This window comes from Actinia tenebrosa, unplaced genomic scaffold (assembly GCF_029948245.1).
Source record: "Actinia tenebrosa isolate PJP-AT-01 unplaced genomic scaffold, QUT_ActTen_1.0 PGA_scaffold1__47_contigs__length_23844297, whole genome shotgun sequence".
Classification (NCBI taxonomy): Eukaryota; Metazoa; Cnidaria; class Anthozoa; order Actiniaria; family Actiniidae; genus Actinia; species Actinia tenebrosa.
Window position 1 is genome coordinate 8,776,325 of NW_028292578.1, and position 17,055 is coordinate 8,793,379.

General features: G+C 39.1%; 1 protein-coding gene across 1 annotated transcript; it reads right to left on the bottom strand.

Annotated features, from left to right (window-relative positions):
* Nucleotides 1-4,592: 4,592 nt before the first annotated feature.
* LOC116295066 (eukaryotic elongation factor 2 kinase) lies at nt 4,593-12,278 on the bottom strand. Its single transcript, XM_031702776.2, has 12 exons — nt 12,063-12,278; nt 10,213-10,727; nt 10,090-10,127; nt 9,824-9,995; nt 9,592-9,744; nt 9,248-9,308; nt 8,922-9,039; nt 7,893-8,265; nt 7,400-7,546; nt 6,885-7,067; nt 6,691-6,806; nt 4,593-6,222 (listed from the first exon to the last, which is right to left on the bottom strand). Exons 1-12 carry the CDS (start codon nt 12,088-12,090, stop codon nt 5,931-5,933), a joined length of 2,196 nt encoding a protein of 731 aa, XP_031558636.1. The 5' UTR covers nt 12,091-12,278; the 3' UTR covers nt 4,593-5,930.
* Nucleotides 12,279-17,055: the final 4,777 nt, after the last annotated feature.

Below are 17,055 nucleotides of genomic sequence, written 5' to 3' on the forward strand. Positions count from 1 at the left end.
AGGCTGCAGCTGGACCACGAGATAGATAGCAGTATAACCAGAAGCAAATCTACTGATCTATCTTGATAGTAAAACGGTTATGTGTCTTCTATTTACCGTACAGTAATATACAATAGGAACTGGAGGGTGAAGGATTATACTGTTTAATTAAGGCTTATATATAACTTTGAAGTTAGGCCACTTAAACGTTAATCTTACTGAAGTGTGGACTTTTACCATGGTATATCAATACCCAAACGTATGATTGTGGTCTATTTATATCTACTCAATACATGCTGGCTGACTGTCTGACCGGCTGGCATGCGAAAAAAGGTTCAAGATGGTCTCCAACAGGGGGTTTCATTTGTAATTTAAACTCGGCGAAATAAAGTTAAGTGTTTTTCATTTGTATGGAGATAACTAACATGTCTGATATTACTGTGTAACTTACAAGTGACAATGTACACAGAGGGTAAATGTCCTCCTTCACAATGCTTTAATTTTGGATTTCAACCTCCACTTCCACAACCCATCCATTTAATATCCCATACACTGCAAACATTATGCTCTAGAGGTTTCCCTATTTCTACCATCTTGGTTGAGTTTAACAAAAGATTTGTCGTTTATATATGTTATGGCTGCCATGACCATATTTTTCATTGTGTTGGAAATGTTTTCAAACCAGCTACACGACTACATCAGCGCGGAACACAAACGGGAACTAAATTAATATCGAGTATATTCAAAGATACAAATGTGGTAAATTAAAAATTCAAAACAAGATCGCTCTCATTTAGCTGACCATATTACCTGTACGAACTATTCATCACTCGTTGACATTCCTTAATTTCACTATTTATTTATTTCGATGCAAATTTTCAGTATTTGGCTTTGATCATTTTTTTCTGAATGGCTTCTGTTTTTTATTTTTCATTTCAACTTTTTCCTCTTATTACTTCTAGTGGCATTAAAGAAGATTTTCTAATATGAGTACTGTCAAGAGCCGAAGCCTTTCCTCGATTTTCCTGATCTGTTATTTCCTTACGAAATAGTTTCATTTCCTTAGTTTGAGATTATCAACAATTTGTTATTCGTCTTTTCCAGTCTAGTAACGAATGGTCAGTCAAATGTGTCTCGAAGTTTCCTAGTCGTCTGGAGTAAGTTTGAACAGAAGCCTTCTTGATTTTGGTTTGTCTCTATGTTAATCGTAAACGCATATTCCATTTCAAAAGCCGGCGATTCGATTGATTTCTGAATGGTAGCTGGCTTTATATTTAACATTAATATAGATGAATAAAATAACCTTGTACATACAGACTCTCATAAATGCATTAGCCATTTCAAGTACGTTTCTCAGTTGTCTGGCACTGATCTTATTCAGTTTAGAACTGAATGAAAACTTCTCTCACCTGTTATACTGCCTGCTATCAGGCGTCATTTAGTTTGATCAGTTTAGTTATTGTGACGACAAACATTTTTATAAAATGGAAAAGAAAAGTTACTATAAAAAGTGGTGAATAGAGGAATACACATATCAGTAATGGTGGGCAGTACAAGAAGACAGTCCGCTTTAGGTAGTTTTGCATATCATACCTGATAGACCTGGGTTTTGTTGAATGAAAAGACAAAAACAACGACACCAAGAATAAAATGATTAAACGGTCGAGAAATAACACACCATCATATGGCAGGCCTTTCTCATTTGAACTGATGTCTATAAGTCCACTCAGAGGGGTGAGGAAGGGCCAAAATTGTCATCTCACTCAAGTAGCTGATTATTTTGATAAATGAGAAAGGAAGTATCCTTATCCGAAATATTCTTCCTGCACCAAAACCAGTGTTTCCAGCATTGGAAAGTTTGTTTAGCAGCTGCATTTATTATTTGTTTAGATAAATGAACAATATCAGTCATCATTTTAATTGCTCGTAGTCTTCTCGAGCGGCTTAAAAGGCCGATATCAATGACTCACCGCCCTTCAGCCCTGATTCCAAGTATAATCACCATAATATAATATTTAGCAATGAGTCTAAACTAATTAATGTAACTAAACTAATTGTTTTGTTCAAATCTAACCGAGTCGGTCAAATATTTAGATGCAAATAAGTCTTTAATTAAAGTTAAACTGACTTTTTTGGCTTTCAGGAATGGACTATGAGTAAATAGCCAATGAGACCAAAGGCCGAACGGTCTATTGACTCATCGGCCATGAGAGCGAGAGGACTAATTGTTTTAGTAAAATCTAACTAGTCGGTCAAATATTTAGATGCAAACAAGTCTTGAATGAAAGTTAATTTGTTTTTTTTGGGGGGGCTTTCAAAGCCGGCACTTTTCGCTACAATAACTTATAGTCTAGTAGTAGCTCATCCAATCAGAATGTAGCATTGATGATAGACCGCTAGTTGGATTTGAACTAAAACTCAATATCGCGGCTTCCTGAGTTAGTAAATTCTACTGCTATTACCACTGATAACTGAATCTTCTAGTAAACTAGTATTGCACTGTCGGCACGTACAACAAACATCAAGACAGGCAGCCAGAGTATTCTAACTTGAAGAGCCGGAATTATAATACGACAACTGAATTATGCTGTCAATCTCTCTCTCTCGACTTCTCTTTCGGTCATTTTCACTCTTGTATGTCATCTCATTAGGAGGTTAAAGAAGAAACGGGAAAGGGCGCTGGTTAACTGGTTTTAACATGGCCGTAAATTCCAATACTATCCGGCTGTGACTGAGTTAGCCACGCCCTGCTTCAAACAGAATATCAAACTAGCTAACAATAGTTGTAAGGTGCACACAGTAAAGTGTGTTTTTCTTAGCTAGGCTCCCCAATGCTTTGTATTCACTGCTAGTCAGTTATTGACATAAGAAAGATTGTGCGATTAGTAATAATCCTAATATGGTACTTACTAGTATAGACGCGAACGACTTGTCTCCAGAGACTAGCTTAGTGAAACCTGTGGTTGGAACTGGGTTTGTTTTATATACTATCGCAATCACAAATTTCGGAAGAATGAATAATGCAATGAGCTTAGCCGATTTGTGAAAAACTCAAGTGTCTGAATGCGCATTTTCAACGCTTGAAACTAGCTCACACTACAGACTCACGCTAAGACATGACGGCGGCTTTAGTTGAAAAACGAGCTTTCAAAAGATTTTTTGAAGGGTTCAAATGCCCTCTTTGAAAGATATTTGTGGGAAAGGTAATTTGTACGTGAATTAGAGTAAAGTACTAATTGTTAGTGATTGATAAGCTCAACTGGATATCGGTCATAATAACAGATGGTGCATGGTTGTAGCCTTCATGAAAATGGTCAGTCATCCCAGCAATCTTGAAAGGAAGTAACTATCGATCCGGTGACAAAAGCGTACCTATATATATTAGCAAGAAACGTATCCAGAGAGTTTTTTAACACACTACGATAAATAGGTTTCCAGTTATGGTTACAATTACTCATAGCGGACACTTTTTGAGGGCCACAGGTTTGTCAGTTTTTAGTACTGTTACGTGTTTACCCTCTTTAAATAAAGTTTATTGATTGATTGATTGATTGATTGATTTGTTTTCACATGGTACAGTATGAATTTTTTCTCGTTTTCAGTCATACTATATGCAAAACGTCAGCAATTAGAAAGCACAGTCTAGCGGGTGGACACCCTACAGTCTTCTGTTTTCTTTGCCGGCGGACTATTAAGCTTCATACCATTAGAGATTCTTTGCTATTGATTAATTAGTCAAATGCCGAACTACCTGTCTGAGCATGATATGCATTAATGCTGTCTCTCGTTTGGTCGAATCATTTCCCTTAGATTTTCAGTAGTTGGTTTAAATATGATACGATGTCTTTTATTGGGTGTTAAGTTAAGGCTAATGTCGTGGAAATCAAGAGGGCTCCAAGTCGTCTATATACCGAATACAACGCACTTATCATATCATTCCTTTTTCACTATCTAAGTCGCGTATTTTACATCTATTAGCTAACGAAACACTAAAAGCCGATAACACCCGTCGATAGTTTTAGTAATATGGTTAAAAAAATTGTTTGCTAGTAAATTGCTTAAAACATTGATCAAAGAGGTCCGCCATTTAGTTATCTCTTGTAACGCGACTTGATCTATGTTCACTCATCAATATCAGTTTTCCTTGATTTGTTTTCTTTTTGATATGCGACCGAGTGTTCATCGATTTTTCATCGACCTTATATTAGAGTGAAATACTACTGTTTTAGCATCATTAGAGGATAAATGTAGGTTTGAATTATAGAAATTGGATCAGTGGGGGGATAGTATCAAATGTTTGTCGAAATCAGTGATTTTTGGGGGTGTAAAAGCTTAAAAGAAAACCCTGGAGTTGAGAAAATAGAGAGGAAAGATACAAGTATGAAGCCGACAAAGAAAAGTGAGAAGGAAACGATGAATAAAAGAAATGAGATGAATTGAATGAAAGAAAAAAGAAACGAAAAATGGAATTTCGAAGGAAGTCGGGGGAAAAGGAAGGACAGGAAAAAAGTATGTGTGAGAGAAAGAATGTTTTATTGGATTCTCTTATTATTCTGGACACACAAAGTAAAAGTTAATTAAATCCAGGCTGCAGCTCACAGCTACGCAAATAGTTGAACAACACAAAACTTTATTTGTATATTTCCATTACTCACTCAACAATAAGTACAAATTATCTGAAGTTTGCATCTTACTCTTCAAGCAACGAAATACGAACTGTCTGAAGACAATCTCACTAAATATACAGTGATGCAACTTGATAGTATAATCACGTTTTTTTGTTGCACGTAAAAAAACTGAACGTTTTACGATTTCCACTTAATTCTGCAACATTCAAACTTCATGGAAGTAGGATATCTTTCTTTCCTTTTCCAAGAGTTTGTATCATAACCTCTAAAACATATTTCGAGTTTCGATAAAATTAAAATAACCACAAAAAAATAGGCGATAAGATATGTAGCCGATAAATGAAGGGTCGCTTTGAGGACCACTAAAGTGATAATAATATTAATATAGTTCATCTTGTAGATAAAATACTTTAAAGTCTAGTACTTGTTGAATCAGTAACCATCCAACAATCACGCCTTTGACCAAAACAACAGATATTTTAAAACTGGATTCTAACGGAACTGAAAATCCGCCATTATTATTATATGCTAGTAATTGTTTTACTTGATTACAGTAAATATGTCTTCGTAAGAATATTTAGCGCAAAGTTTAATGATACGTGCGCGGTTCAGACGTCAAACTCTTGTACCTTTGAGTGGATTAAAATAAAGATGGTGCGGCACTCTTTGATCTAGATTATGTACTGGACCAAAATTAGATCCTGTGGGACTCCTTCGTCAGATGGATTACTAAATATTGAACTAAGAAGAGGATTTCCGTCGGAATCTGCAGGAATAATCGCTATGAATGGGAAGAGAACAACATAGTTGGCATTATTTTCGAATATAAAAGTTAAACGTCGTAGTATAGGCAAGATCAACTTGTAAAAACAGAGATTTCACGTAAGATTTCACTAATCGGAAGAACTATAGGTTTTTGTTTTCTTTGGTTATCATGAACGTATTCAGCGTAAAAAAGTACGACTTTTGAGCCTGTTGATTGATTGTTTTTAGGCTGTGTAGATGGTAGATCATAATCTTACACCGGTAGCACTATCTTCAGTAGACCCTACGGTCAGTGTGCGCATCTTAATCTTAACTCAAAATATTGAATAGTATCTTTTCCCTAAAAGAGGAAAGAAGTCTTTTTTATTTCTTGAGGGACATTTTCTGGTTTCTTAGCCGGGTCCAGGTTCTCTGGCTTGCACGAGACCGCAGCTCTAAGAAAAAGTCACTACACTTTCGCGTTGTATACGTTTATGAATTTGATTTATGAACGACTTTATAAAATCTGAAGTAGAGTTAATTTGATTGGCTAATCACAGTGAATGACAGGTCAGGTCACTACTCGTCTTCCGGTATCTCAGCCCAGGCCTCCTCAGCTAATACATAAAACTTATTAGCAAGTTTTCCATTCATAGCTGCCATAGCTTCATCTCCAGCCTTGGAGTAAAGTTCTCCAGAATAAGATGGGTCCTTTTCCAGTCCATAACCTCCTGACAGATAGAGCTCAGCCTGCCTGGCTAGTAACTTGTAGGTGGGATCTGTCTGTAGGGAGTTTTCTGGATCATCGTCTTCATCCACTACATCTATTGCATTCTGATACCATTTGACGGCAGCAGACCACGATCTTGTCCTTATATCAACAAACAAGAAATACAATAAATACACTGAATCCCAATGCTATCTGTGAGTTTTTTTATACCCTGACTTATTCCGGCGATCAGCCCCAAGTTTGTTCTAAGCCGAGGGTTTCCTTCATCCAAGAAGCTAATCCCATTTTCTTTTGCTTTCTTTCGCCTATAACGTTTTCTATTCGAATCCGTAACAGTAATAGTCTAGATATAGTAAATATATTTTCTCATTTACAAGTAATGTAAAAGTTGATTTTTGAGCAAGGAGGAAAACACTCAAGTAAATAGAACACTCTAAAGAGATGTTTTGCAGTTTATAGTGGTTCTGTAGACTTTCTCACACGGCAGCCATTTTAGCTTGAACAATAGGTTTCCCCCGCGTAGCCTCGCATTCAAGCACTTCAGAATGAGGTTATGCGGGTTTAAAGAAGTAAACCTTGGGCCGTGTGATCAAGGTCTTTTCTACTCACATTTTAGTCCCCAGACCATTGCCAGTGTCATATGCTTTAGCCATGTACATCATCGCTTGACGCTCTCCACCTATTGCAGCTCGTAACATGTATTCCACACCTTTATTTGTATTCTCCTGGTAAATAAACACTTTTCATTTCAGTATACTATGTAAAATAACTTAATGTGTTATAATAGTTTTCTGTTACTATACCTCAGCTGTTAGTAACGGGAAGGTGTCATGGGGTAACTGAAGGTATATCTCAGCCATCAGTAACAACGCTTCAGGAACATTACAAGTTGCTGCTTTTTCCAAGTGATACATGGCAGACTCCATATCTGGTTCCTTGTCTGTGAACCTTCCAATCTCATTGTATTTGGCCATTTCAAAGTGAACCTGTATTGATAGAAAAGTACGCTTTATGTCTTAAAAAACAGCGCACAATGAAAGATCCAGAACGTTTGTAATAAGGGGATAATAAGGGGATGGTGGTAGTTATCTAGAAAGCCTGAAAATATAGTTTCCTCTTTAGATTTTACTTTTTTCTTTATTTTAATTACTCCAACCCACCAACGGGGGGTGGGGTGGGGGGGGGGGTGGGGAGTGGCTAGCTGTTCAATACACCCCCTGCATCAATCAAGAACAGTAACTTGTGGCACCAGTAACTCATACACTATTCATAATTAGATAAAAAGAGATAGTTATCATAAATATGTACAGCCACATACCTGTCCTAAAACAGAAACACTTTTTTGTCGGAGCAGTTTTTGTTGATGTTCTTGACGCACTTTTTCCAACGCTTGAGCTTCAAAGCACACACTTGATGATTTATGAACCATAGAAGCTGCAAAAAGTCTCCTTGCTTCTTCTTCATCCTGTTTAAAACCAAGCAGTAAAATTACAAAAAATATCACCCATTGTGCATTTTGGGCTTGGTATGCAACATGCTACTAAACCTTTACCAACTTTTTTTGAAAAAGTATGTATATTACACCTAAGAGGAGCTACTATGATATAATCATGTCTGTATCCACCTGTCAGTCAGTTTTATGTATCTCGTAAATCAATGGACAATGCTGTAGCAGTCATATTAACTATCACCCATTTTTTCGCTTACAAATCAAGATATTTGAACACAACAGCTGCCTGCTATTTACTAATGTGTAAAAAAGGTTCTAGATATGTCACATGTAGACATCCCTGCAAGCTAGATACACCTACCTCGCTATTCTCAGTAAAAACATCACTGTTATCACTTTCAGTCTCTGAAGTATCAGAGTCTGACAGCTTGCCTTCTGTCCATGATGATATAGATACAAATGGAGATGTTGGGGACTCTGGAATCTCAACCTCCCTTGGGGAAGTGGGTGGGGATTCTAGGATTTGGTCAGAACCAGGGGATTGAGGGGGAGAATTAGCCATGCAGTGAGACTGCAAATCAAAGATTGCTGACATCTTCCTTGGTGAAAACTGTTCTTCAAAACTGCTCTTCACTACAGTTTTTGAGTCTTGGATGGATTGTAAAGATTTTTTGATTCTGTATTCTTCTTTGTCACTGACTTCAAATTCAGTGAGGCCCAAAGTCTTGCATATGCTGTGGAAAGTCCAATTTAGTAAACATTTATAAAACAAAAAGGAAAGTATTCTAGCTTCATTTTACTATCGTATGTTATGCTGAGAAAAAGATTCTTACTAGTAATTTTAATTCTGCACACTTTAATTTGATCAAATCCTTGGCTAATCTAAGCCAGGGTAACACTAACTCAATTGGAATTTACCAGAGTCCTGGACTAAATTTTAGGCAATTTCACTCGTTTTTTCCTTTTTCTTACTTTTCTTTGTGGTCAGTCCTTAATAGGTTTTGTTCTTATACTTTTACATTGACCCCCAAGGCTTGATACATACTCAAAGGCACTTGCTTACAATCATGAAAAATAGTTAGTATGAGGTGTAGGCACTGAGGTTGGTCACCACAAGGGTTTTTTTATGTCCTCAGTGGATGTTTTCCTTCCCTCTGATACTGGTTAGTGACGATGAAGTGTGGAAAGATGTCACCTAAGTGAAAGTATAACCATTTGCAGATGTAATTACAAAGTCCGCACTTTCTCCTCATTTATCTTAAGACCTTTAGTGTTGGTCCAGCTGGGAATTGGACCACAAACTTCTGCACAACAGACCCATGCTCTTACCAACTGAGCTAGCCAGGTGCCAATAACAATACTGATATATACATGCATGGGTATATCTTACCTGTTGCACATGTGGGTACTAAAGAATAATGCCATTCCACTAGGGCCTAGGTTAGCTTCTCCATACTCCTTACTATCAGCGGTGTGTATTTGAGGGTCAGTGTACAGATCACCAACACCTAGCAAACAAATACATTATACATTAAAATACAAGTGGACGGGCTTTGATTTGCTGTAGTGTGGCGTGACATGGTGTAGTGCAGAATAATATAGTACAATGCTGATTTTAGTGTGGTATTACACTGTCAGTGTAACTAACACAAAGAATCCCTGATACCTTACAGTTTGATATGTATAGTACAAACTGTGAGGTGTGTACAGCATTACCTTGAATATCGACAACTATCATTTGATGACCAGATCTCTCAAAAGTAAAATGACTAAAAGCCTGAAAAGAAATAAAATACTGATTAAAAAAAGTAAAAGAGGAGTGAAAATACAAAAGCAAGAATGAGCAAATGAGTAAATGAGTAAATGAATAAATAAATAAATAAATAAGGCAAGAAAGAATGCATAGTGATTGATAGACCTTTCTTGAATTTGATCAAGTGACTTTGAATTGATGGCTCCATGCCGAGGATGGACTTGATGTGTTTGTATATTTTCTTCGACCTCAACTTGGAGCCATTGCTTCATGATCACTCAAGGGAATGCAGAGGTAAATGTCATACCTGAGGTGTTGATCTTAGTGTTTCATCTCTAAGTACAAAGCCAGAATTAGAGTTGTACTTCTTGTACACTCCTTCAATGTAGTGCTCCAGATGATATAGAGGTGAACCAACCCTTTCTTTTAACTCAATGATGTAAGTTTGGAAAATGTCCACCTGAAATGAAACCTATCATTAGGCCAACTAGTACTCAATTGTAACAATCCAGAGAAATGGTAAACAGTAAGTGTCATGCCTTCTTAGGAGGGTCTCTTCTATTGTACTCTTCTCCCCACAGCTTGGCATCCATCTGCAGTCTGACATCATCAAAGTATTGCTCTCTCTGAACCTCTTCAATGTAGTGCTTGGCAACATAGTTGGATGCATGTTTCCAGTCCATGTGCTTGGAAAAGTTTGACAACTTTTTCCTTTGAATAGGAAAAAAAACTTGATTAGGAACTATTCAAATGTTTAAAAATACCATTATAACACACACACTTATCTCAAAATTGTATTACTTACAATCTGTAGCAAACTCTCATGGCTCCCTGGTCAAATGGCTAGATAATAGAAATAATACTATGTTATTATTCTATTGATTACAATTGCATACAGGTGTATAGTGCCACTGACTCCAGTACTTACTGCTGATTCCATTTTTACTCTCACTTCATCTTTGACCCATGTTTTCTTCAGCGCATTGTAGCGATGTCGTATTGCTACTTCCTGTGAACACATATCCAAGTGAAACTTCTCCCAAGGATCCGGCATATCCATGGCTTTCTTCAAAGCATGTTTCCAGTTGTTCTGATGTGAAAATCTGGCATGTTTTCTGCTTTTTGTTGTTGTCTTTGAGGTGACTTCTTCATTCTTTGGCTTTTCCTCTGCAATTATCTTGACTTCTTTTTTTTCATTGATGTTGTCTTCTTTATCTTCTGGTTCTTTATCAAATTCCAAATCAAAGCATTGCTCGTCTGAAGAAGTGCTAATTGAACGACTTGTACTGTTAATCTTCCTGTGATGACCATGACTCCCCCCAACACCAGTAGGATTTATCCAGAAATCATCAACATCATCATCATCATCATGTTGATACTCTCCATTACCATTGCAAGAGTCTTCGTAACTGTTTTTCAAACCATTACATGTTGAAGAACTATCTAAATATTGAAACAAGCCAGAATCATAGTGTAAACAACTGGAGAATAGGGAGTGCACGAGGGTGGGATGCCTTCCTTCTTAAACCCAATCAAGCACATTAAGCTAAGCTTGAATTTCAAATTAACATGAATTCATTTCATTTTTTTTAGCATCCTATTGTATGGATTTAATTAACTGTACAGCTAGCTGATTGATTACTTGTTGAATGTGTGGGCAGTAGTATTCAAGAAGGATCATCAATATGCCCCCACTTCCACCCACCCTTCTGATAATCCTAGATGCATATCACTTAAGATATCTTACAAACTATGACATCACATCACCACAATCTATTGTCTTAATGCTTAAGATACTGGTCACCAGAGGAGAAAAAATAGCAGCAACACAAATTAATTAACTCACAATAAAATTTTGTTTTAGAAATGGTGAAAAGTGAGAACAGATGAATATTACACTATAAGTATCTTGAATAAAAGAAGATTTAGTCTAAATTTCTATTATTCTTGGCCATGCAAACAAGCTGTGACATCAAAGTGTTATTATTACTATTACTACATTCATATTAATGGTGATTTTCTAGCACTGATTGAGTCAATCTTTATGACCCCGTGGTGATTATAAATATTTAAAATATCTAAATTCTACCTACAGACAACCACCTAAATACAGCTGCACAGTAAAGGTGTACATTTATGATATTGGTGTTTATGTACCACTATATCAACACCACTTGTATATGCCCCAGCACTTAAATGATTGATATTATCATCAACACTGGAATATCGAATGACAAGAAAAATGTCTAAACTACACTATGAGCATAAGAGAAACCCCTGCTGGTGAATTATTGCATGAAAAGAATGAATTATATAAAGCAATGAGTTTTTTTTAGCTTTTAGATATATTTATTAAGACAAAGAAGTGTTTTGTTTTGAGACAATGAAGCAAGCTATGATCATTGAAGGTGGACAAAGTTCACAAACAGTTAACACGTACATACAAAAAGACTCGCAACAAACCCTTCTTGGATAAAGGGATAAATGCTGAATACAGTCCTTAGTGCATCTTACTATAATTATAATAAGGAAAACGCAGTATTTCCTGCTGTATATGAACACTTACCTGCCACACTTCGATAACAAATCAATATTATTTTTGGAAATCATCAGTGAATGTGAAATTTTATATCGTTAAAGCTAGCTCCCTCAGCTGGGATCAATAATGTTTAGTAGTTAGCTTCTCACTTAAAGAAAGAGTGATTGAACAAATTATACCTGAGAAAAATCGTAGGAAAGGAAAGTAAATAAATCAACAATAACAGCTGTTTTTCTTACCAACATCTTCCACATCACAACTCGCCATTTTCTCTCAGCTGAGACCAAGGCGGAAATGAGAATGAGCTAAAAATGCCTTCTGCGTGTTTTTAGGATGTAATTACTTTAGAAGTGACAGACTTCTAAACGTACGAGGAAACATCTTTAGACTTTTGCTCAATGATAAAAACAATAATCCAAACCTGCAGGAATGAGTTGGAGAGGAGGGTCTGGGGAAAACCACAGGTAACCCAAAACTGTGCCCAACACAGTGACAACAGCCTACAGGGACGAAACGCTCTTATCCTCTTGAGAAACTGGAGATATTAAGTTTATTCGTGAATAATGTTCATATAGATGCATCTTTCTTAGCATTACCATTAAATGGCAATTTCATTATTTATATCATGTGAAAAGGTGCATTTAAAAGAAATCATCAGTTCAGTCATGATCAGTTACCTACAAGAAACTGAATGTTTTCAGTTTCTCTCTAGCTATTAGCAAGACTGAAGCCTTTTTACTGAAATCTTGCAAATATTAAATTAATATTTTTTACATGAAAAATATATAGGGGGCTATTTATATGCTAGGAGGTCCGTACAGGTAAAAACTGAGCAGGAGGTCCTGAATCTATCCTCTGAGGGCAGAGGGTTTTCTCCCATCCAGACTGACTTTAGGATAGTAAATAACTTATTTGTTTTTCCCCATTTACTTGTTAACTTGTTCCACAATTTTAGTTGTTCTTTAGCAATTCATTATCCCAGGATACCAGAACACAATCAGAGATATAAAATACTAACTACAATACCAACTAAGGGACTGATCGTTTACTAGTCACAGAAGGGGAGGGGGGTGGTGGTGGGGGGGGGGGGGGGGGGGGAGGGCAGTGGTTTACTGGGAAAAAAAGCAGCAGTAAGGGGGACTCGCGATTGATGCCGTATATTTGCGGGTTTTACCCGGGAAATTACGAACGCGGGTACAGCAGATTTACGGAAATTCCGCGAAAAGTCCCTTACTGCTGCTCTGTTGGGTACTGCAAACGAAGGTTAAAATATCCTTTATATATAATGGATACCATCAAAAGTATCAAGAACAAGACTGTGCGCAAACTTAGAACCCAGGTTCTGGACAGGTTAGACGCAGACTTTGCCTTTACGACATTTATGGAAGGTAATACGGATGAGACTATGACGCAGGAAAGAGCAGAACAGATAATCGACCTAATGCCCGAGGGTAATTACCGTTTGGAGTTGACCTTTATAAAGTATCTGGACGGGGAATGGATTATTGAAAGGGGCCGCAATCCCATTAGAGCGTCTGGTAAAAAGAACCTGTTCGTCTTAAGTAAGGCTACCAACCCGGGAGCATTAGAAGGAATTGACATGTTATTCTATGAGGTTGCTTACCCTGTTACAGTGGTAATTTACGGGGCGTATGAAATGCCCACGCCAGATGTAAAGAAGTTACAACCAATGCGACATCCTGGTAACTGTGTTGGTAAGCTAGTCCGGGAATTCTTTGAAGATGCTTCCCGTGGTGGTAAGTTAACCTTAAAGCGCCGAGAAGCCATTCGAAAGTGGGAGCATTCTACCCGCAAGACTGGAGGAACCATAGCCAATATTAAGAAGTTGGAAGTGGCATTAGAGCGGCGTATACACGTTAAAGATATCACAGACGGGTTTATTTACTCTGGGACTCACAAATATGGAGGTAGAGGAGCTCCTATTGTTATCTACCAACATAATGGGCACGCTTGGCGGGAACTAAGGTTTCCTAAGAAGGTTAAGACCTCAGTCTACAAAGTATCTCCGTTAGCAGACTTGGTTCATGAGAATTCCATCTGGTTAATGGACGCAGAAGGTAGGCAATTTATGACACAAGACGGTACTTTGTATAGACCCGAAATGGAACAGCTGAAGATAGACAGCGTTTGTGAAGACCTGGGTGAAGATTTTCCCGAAGTATTAAGTTCTCGTTCCCTGGACTTCTTAGCCGCAAAGAAGCGTAATGGCTGGAAGCCGACTCCTAGCGACCTTCCAATTCCAAAAGCCTGCATAGAACATGGTCACGGAGGTCTTTGGAATATGGAATACGACGAGGACGAGTATGTCTCGCTGGATATGAAACATTGTTACCCTGCGTCTTTCAAAGGCCTAGGAGATTGTAAAGAGTATTATGACCGTTACGGACATCCGGGCAGCCAATTCTTTAGGGTAGCTTTGGATGGTACGTACGATGCCCCAGCAACAGGATTCGTTAGATTGACCAGCTGGAAGCTAAAGAAGGGATTACATCCCATAATTTACGCGTGGTATGGGAAGCATCTGCAAGAAAAGGAATGGATCCCTGTGCCGCTATTAAAGTTCCTCGAAGAACGGAAACTCCTTACGTACGCTGCTCATGAGGCAATATTATGTCGTCGGGAGTTTACCAAATGGTTGCCAGAAGACAATGCTACCGCCCGCATAGTTATTGGTAAGTTCACTCAGGGCGCAAAGGAAGGGGAGAAGCACATGCAACGCCGCTTAATCACAGATAAAGGAGAATTAAGCTTCCTCGTGCAACGAGCTCACGACCAAGGTTCAATGGTGTCAGTAGAGAAGTGGGATTATTTCACAGATTCCCTGCAACAATGGAATGCCTTGTGTTACTATCAAGACCACAGACCGCAGTATTACCATCTGCGTGCTAGCATGTTAGCTTACGCCCACATTAATCTCTTAGCGATGTTGCTGCGGTTTGACAAGGAAGACATTCCAAGAGTAGCTACTGACTCTTTGTACGTCAAACCTGCAGTGCTTGAAAAGGTGCAAGAGTTCTACACCGACGACGAATTAGCAGAAAGCGGGCAATGGAGGGTCAAGGACGAAGAGATAAAGGCCTGGCGAGCAAGAGTAACCTACGACGGTAATCATACTAAAGGAACGGTAACCCCGACTGAGGAACCATTACCAAGTGTCACAGACCCCATTTCTTACCACCGCTTCTCTTATCTTTACGGAACAGGAGGCAGTGGTAAGACTACCAGAGTCCTGCAACTATTCCCTAAAGTAACCGTATTAACTCCTACACATCGTTTAGAACGCGAACTCGCCGCTAAGGGCTTTGAAGCACAAACTTACCATAGTTTCTTTCGTTGGAATGGCACTAAATGGGTCCCAGAAGCTATTCATGATATTCCTCCTGTGATCTTATGGGATGAAATCTGTACTGTGCCCTTAGAAATCCTAAAAGAGTTCGTAGACTTCCTAAAAGGTAAGTGCCAGGTAATCTTCGCAGGAGATCCTTGCCAGCCACCCCCAATAGCAGGGGAAATGCCCCACGAATGATTAAAAGGAATGGTAGATTACGCAGAGGAAATTAACACCGATTACCGTAGCAAGGATCAAGTAAGGAACCTCAAAGCGGAACTAAGGGGCCTTACAGACGCTCAGCAATGTAAAGTACTCCGTAAGAGAGTACGAGCCAAGTCCTATGAGGAATTCATACAGGCCTGGAACCCCAAAGATGTTGTCTTAAGTAGTAAGCGTGCTTCTCAGGCCCGTATTCAAAAAGATCTGTTAAATGTTCACCGCGAAAGATTCCCCACTAATCTCGTACCCGTTTGCTATAAGCCCCGAGATACCAGAATGCAGAAAAGAGACGTACGGGTACCTGGCACTGACATTACTTTAGAGAACGCAGTTACCCACGATAAAGCCTGGGTGCAAATGAAAGACGTAGAAAGGATTACTTCCCACCCCGATTGGAGACTTGGTTACTGCATGACGGTACATAGTGCCCAGGGATTAACCGTAAAAGAAACGATGTGGATCATAGACCAGCGTTTGTGTTGGAGTAACTTAATTTACACCGCCGTAAGCCGCGTAGAATACGCCAAGCAATTGAAAAGAGCTTGGGGTCCGCAACTGCGTTACGATAAGACCCCAGAAGACGTAGCCAAAGAGAACATTACGAAGAAACTCCTTCGCTACAAGCGCCACGACGAAGAAAAAAATATGACGTTCGACCTCTGCGCGGACGACGTCTATAAGAAAGGGGCAAGGTGTGCCAAATGTAACATACCTCTACTATGGAGGTTTGACCCGAATGACGATCAGCAGTTCTCCGTGGATCGTATAAATAATAAACGCGGGCATTGCAGAGGTAACGTAAGACTGACATGCCTAGAGTGTAATCGGGCGCGCGGTGCTGCGCTACTCTGAGTCTTTGGGGACTATGAGCAGCTCTTCCATGACAAATCCACGACTTGGGCCATTTAGGTAATACAACACGGGTTGCCCTTCCTTGGTGACGGACTTTGAAATCTCATACGTTTCCAAAGACCAGTTAGGATCCGTGGCTCTCTTACTGCCACCTTCGAGTTCCCCCGGCTGATAGAGGTATCTGACCACTATGTTGCGGGGTAGCTTTTTTTCCTTCAGTCCGACCGCCCTTGAACTTCTGACGTAGGACTTATGTTCCACGTGTTTCTCTTTTATGGCATCCTTGGGTTTCATTCCCGTAGCCCTGGCCGCCTCGTTGTTCAAAGCCGCGACGACCTGGGGGAGCCTCTGAGTCCATTCTCTGTTGCGTTTGGATGGATCTTCCAGCTCTTTCCAATACTGGTACCCAAAGAGACGCTCGGCCAGGGTCTTATTGAATCTTTCGACGATGCTCTGACCCCTGTGGTACTCTGCTTCGGCTCTCCTAATCTTAGTGTCGTGGTCTTTCAGGGTCTTAGTAACCACGCCCATGAACTCTGTCCCCGCATCCACTTGCAGCAGCTTAGGCCATTTCAAAACGCGCTTATAAATCCTACCTAGGGCTTCTGCGACTTCCCCAGAATCCTTGCTGGTTATGGGTTCGGCGTCCTTGTATCTGCTTGCGATATCAACTACGGTCAAAGCGTACCTATAGGTCTTTCTTCTCACCTTGTCGTGCGGTAAGAAGAGCAAATCCGCCTGATGAACTTCATTGGGGGTATTTACGGTAAAGCTGGGCCTGGGAATGTACTTAGGCACGGGAAGATAAA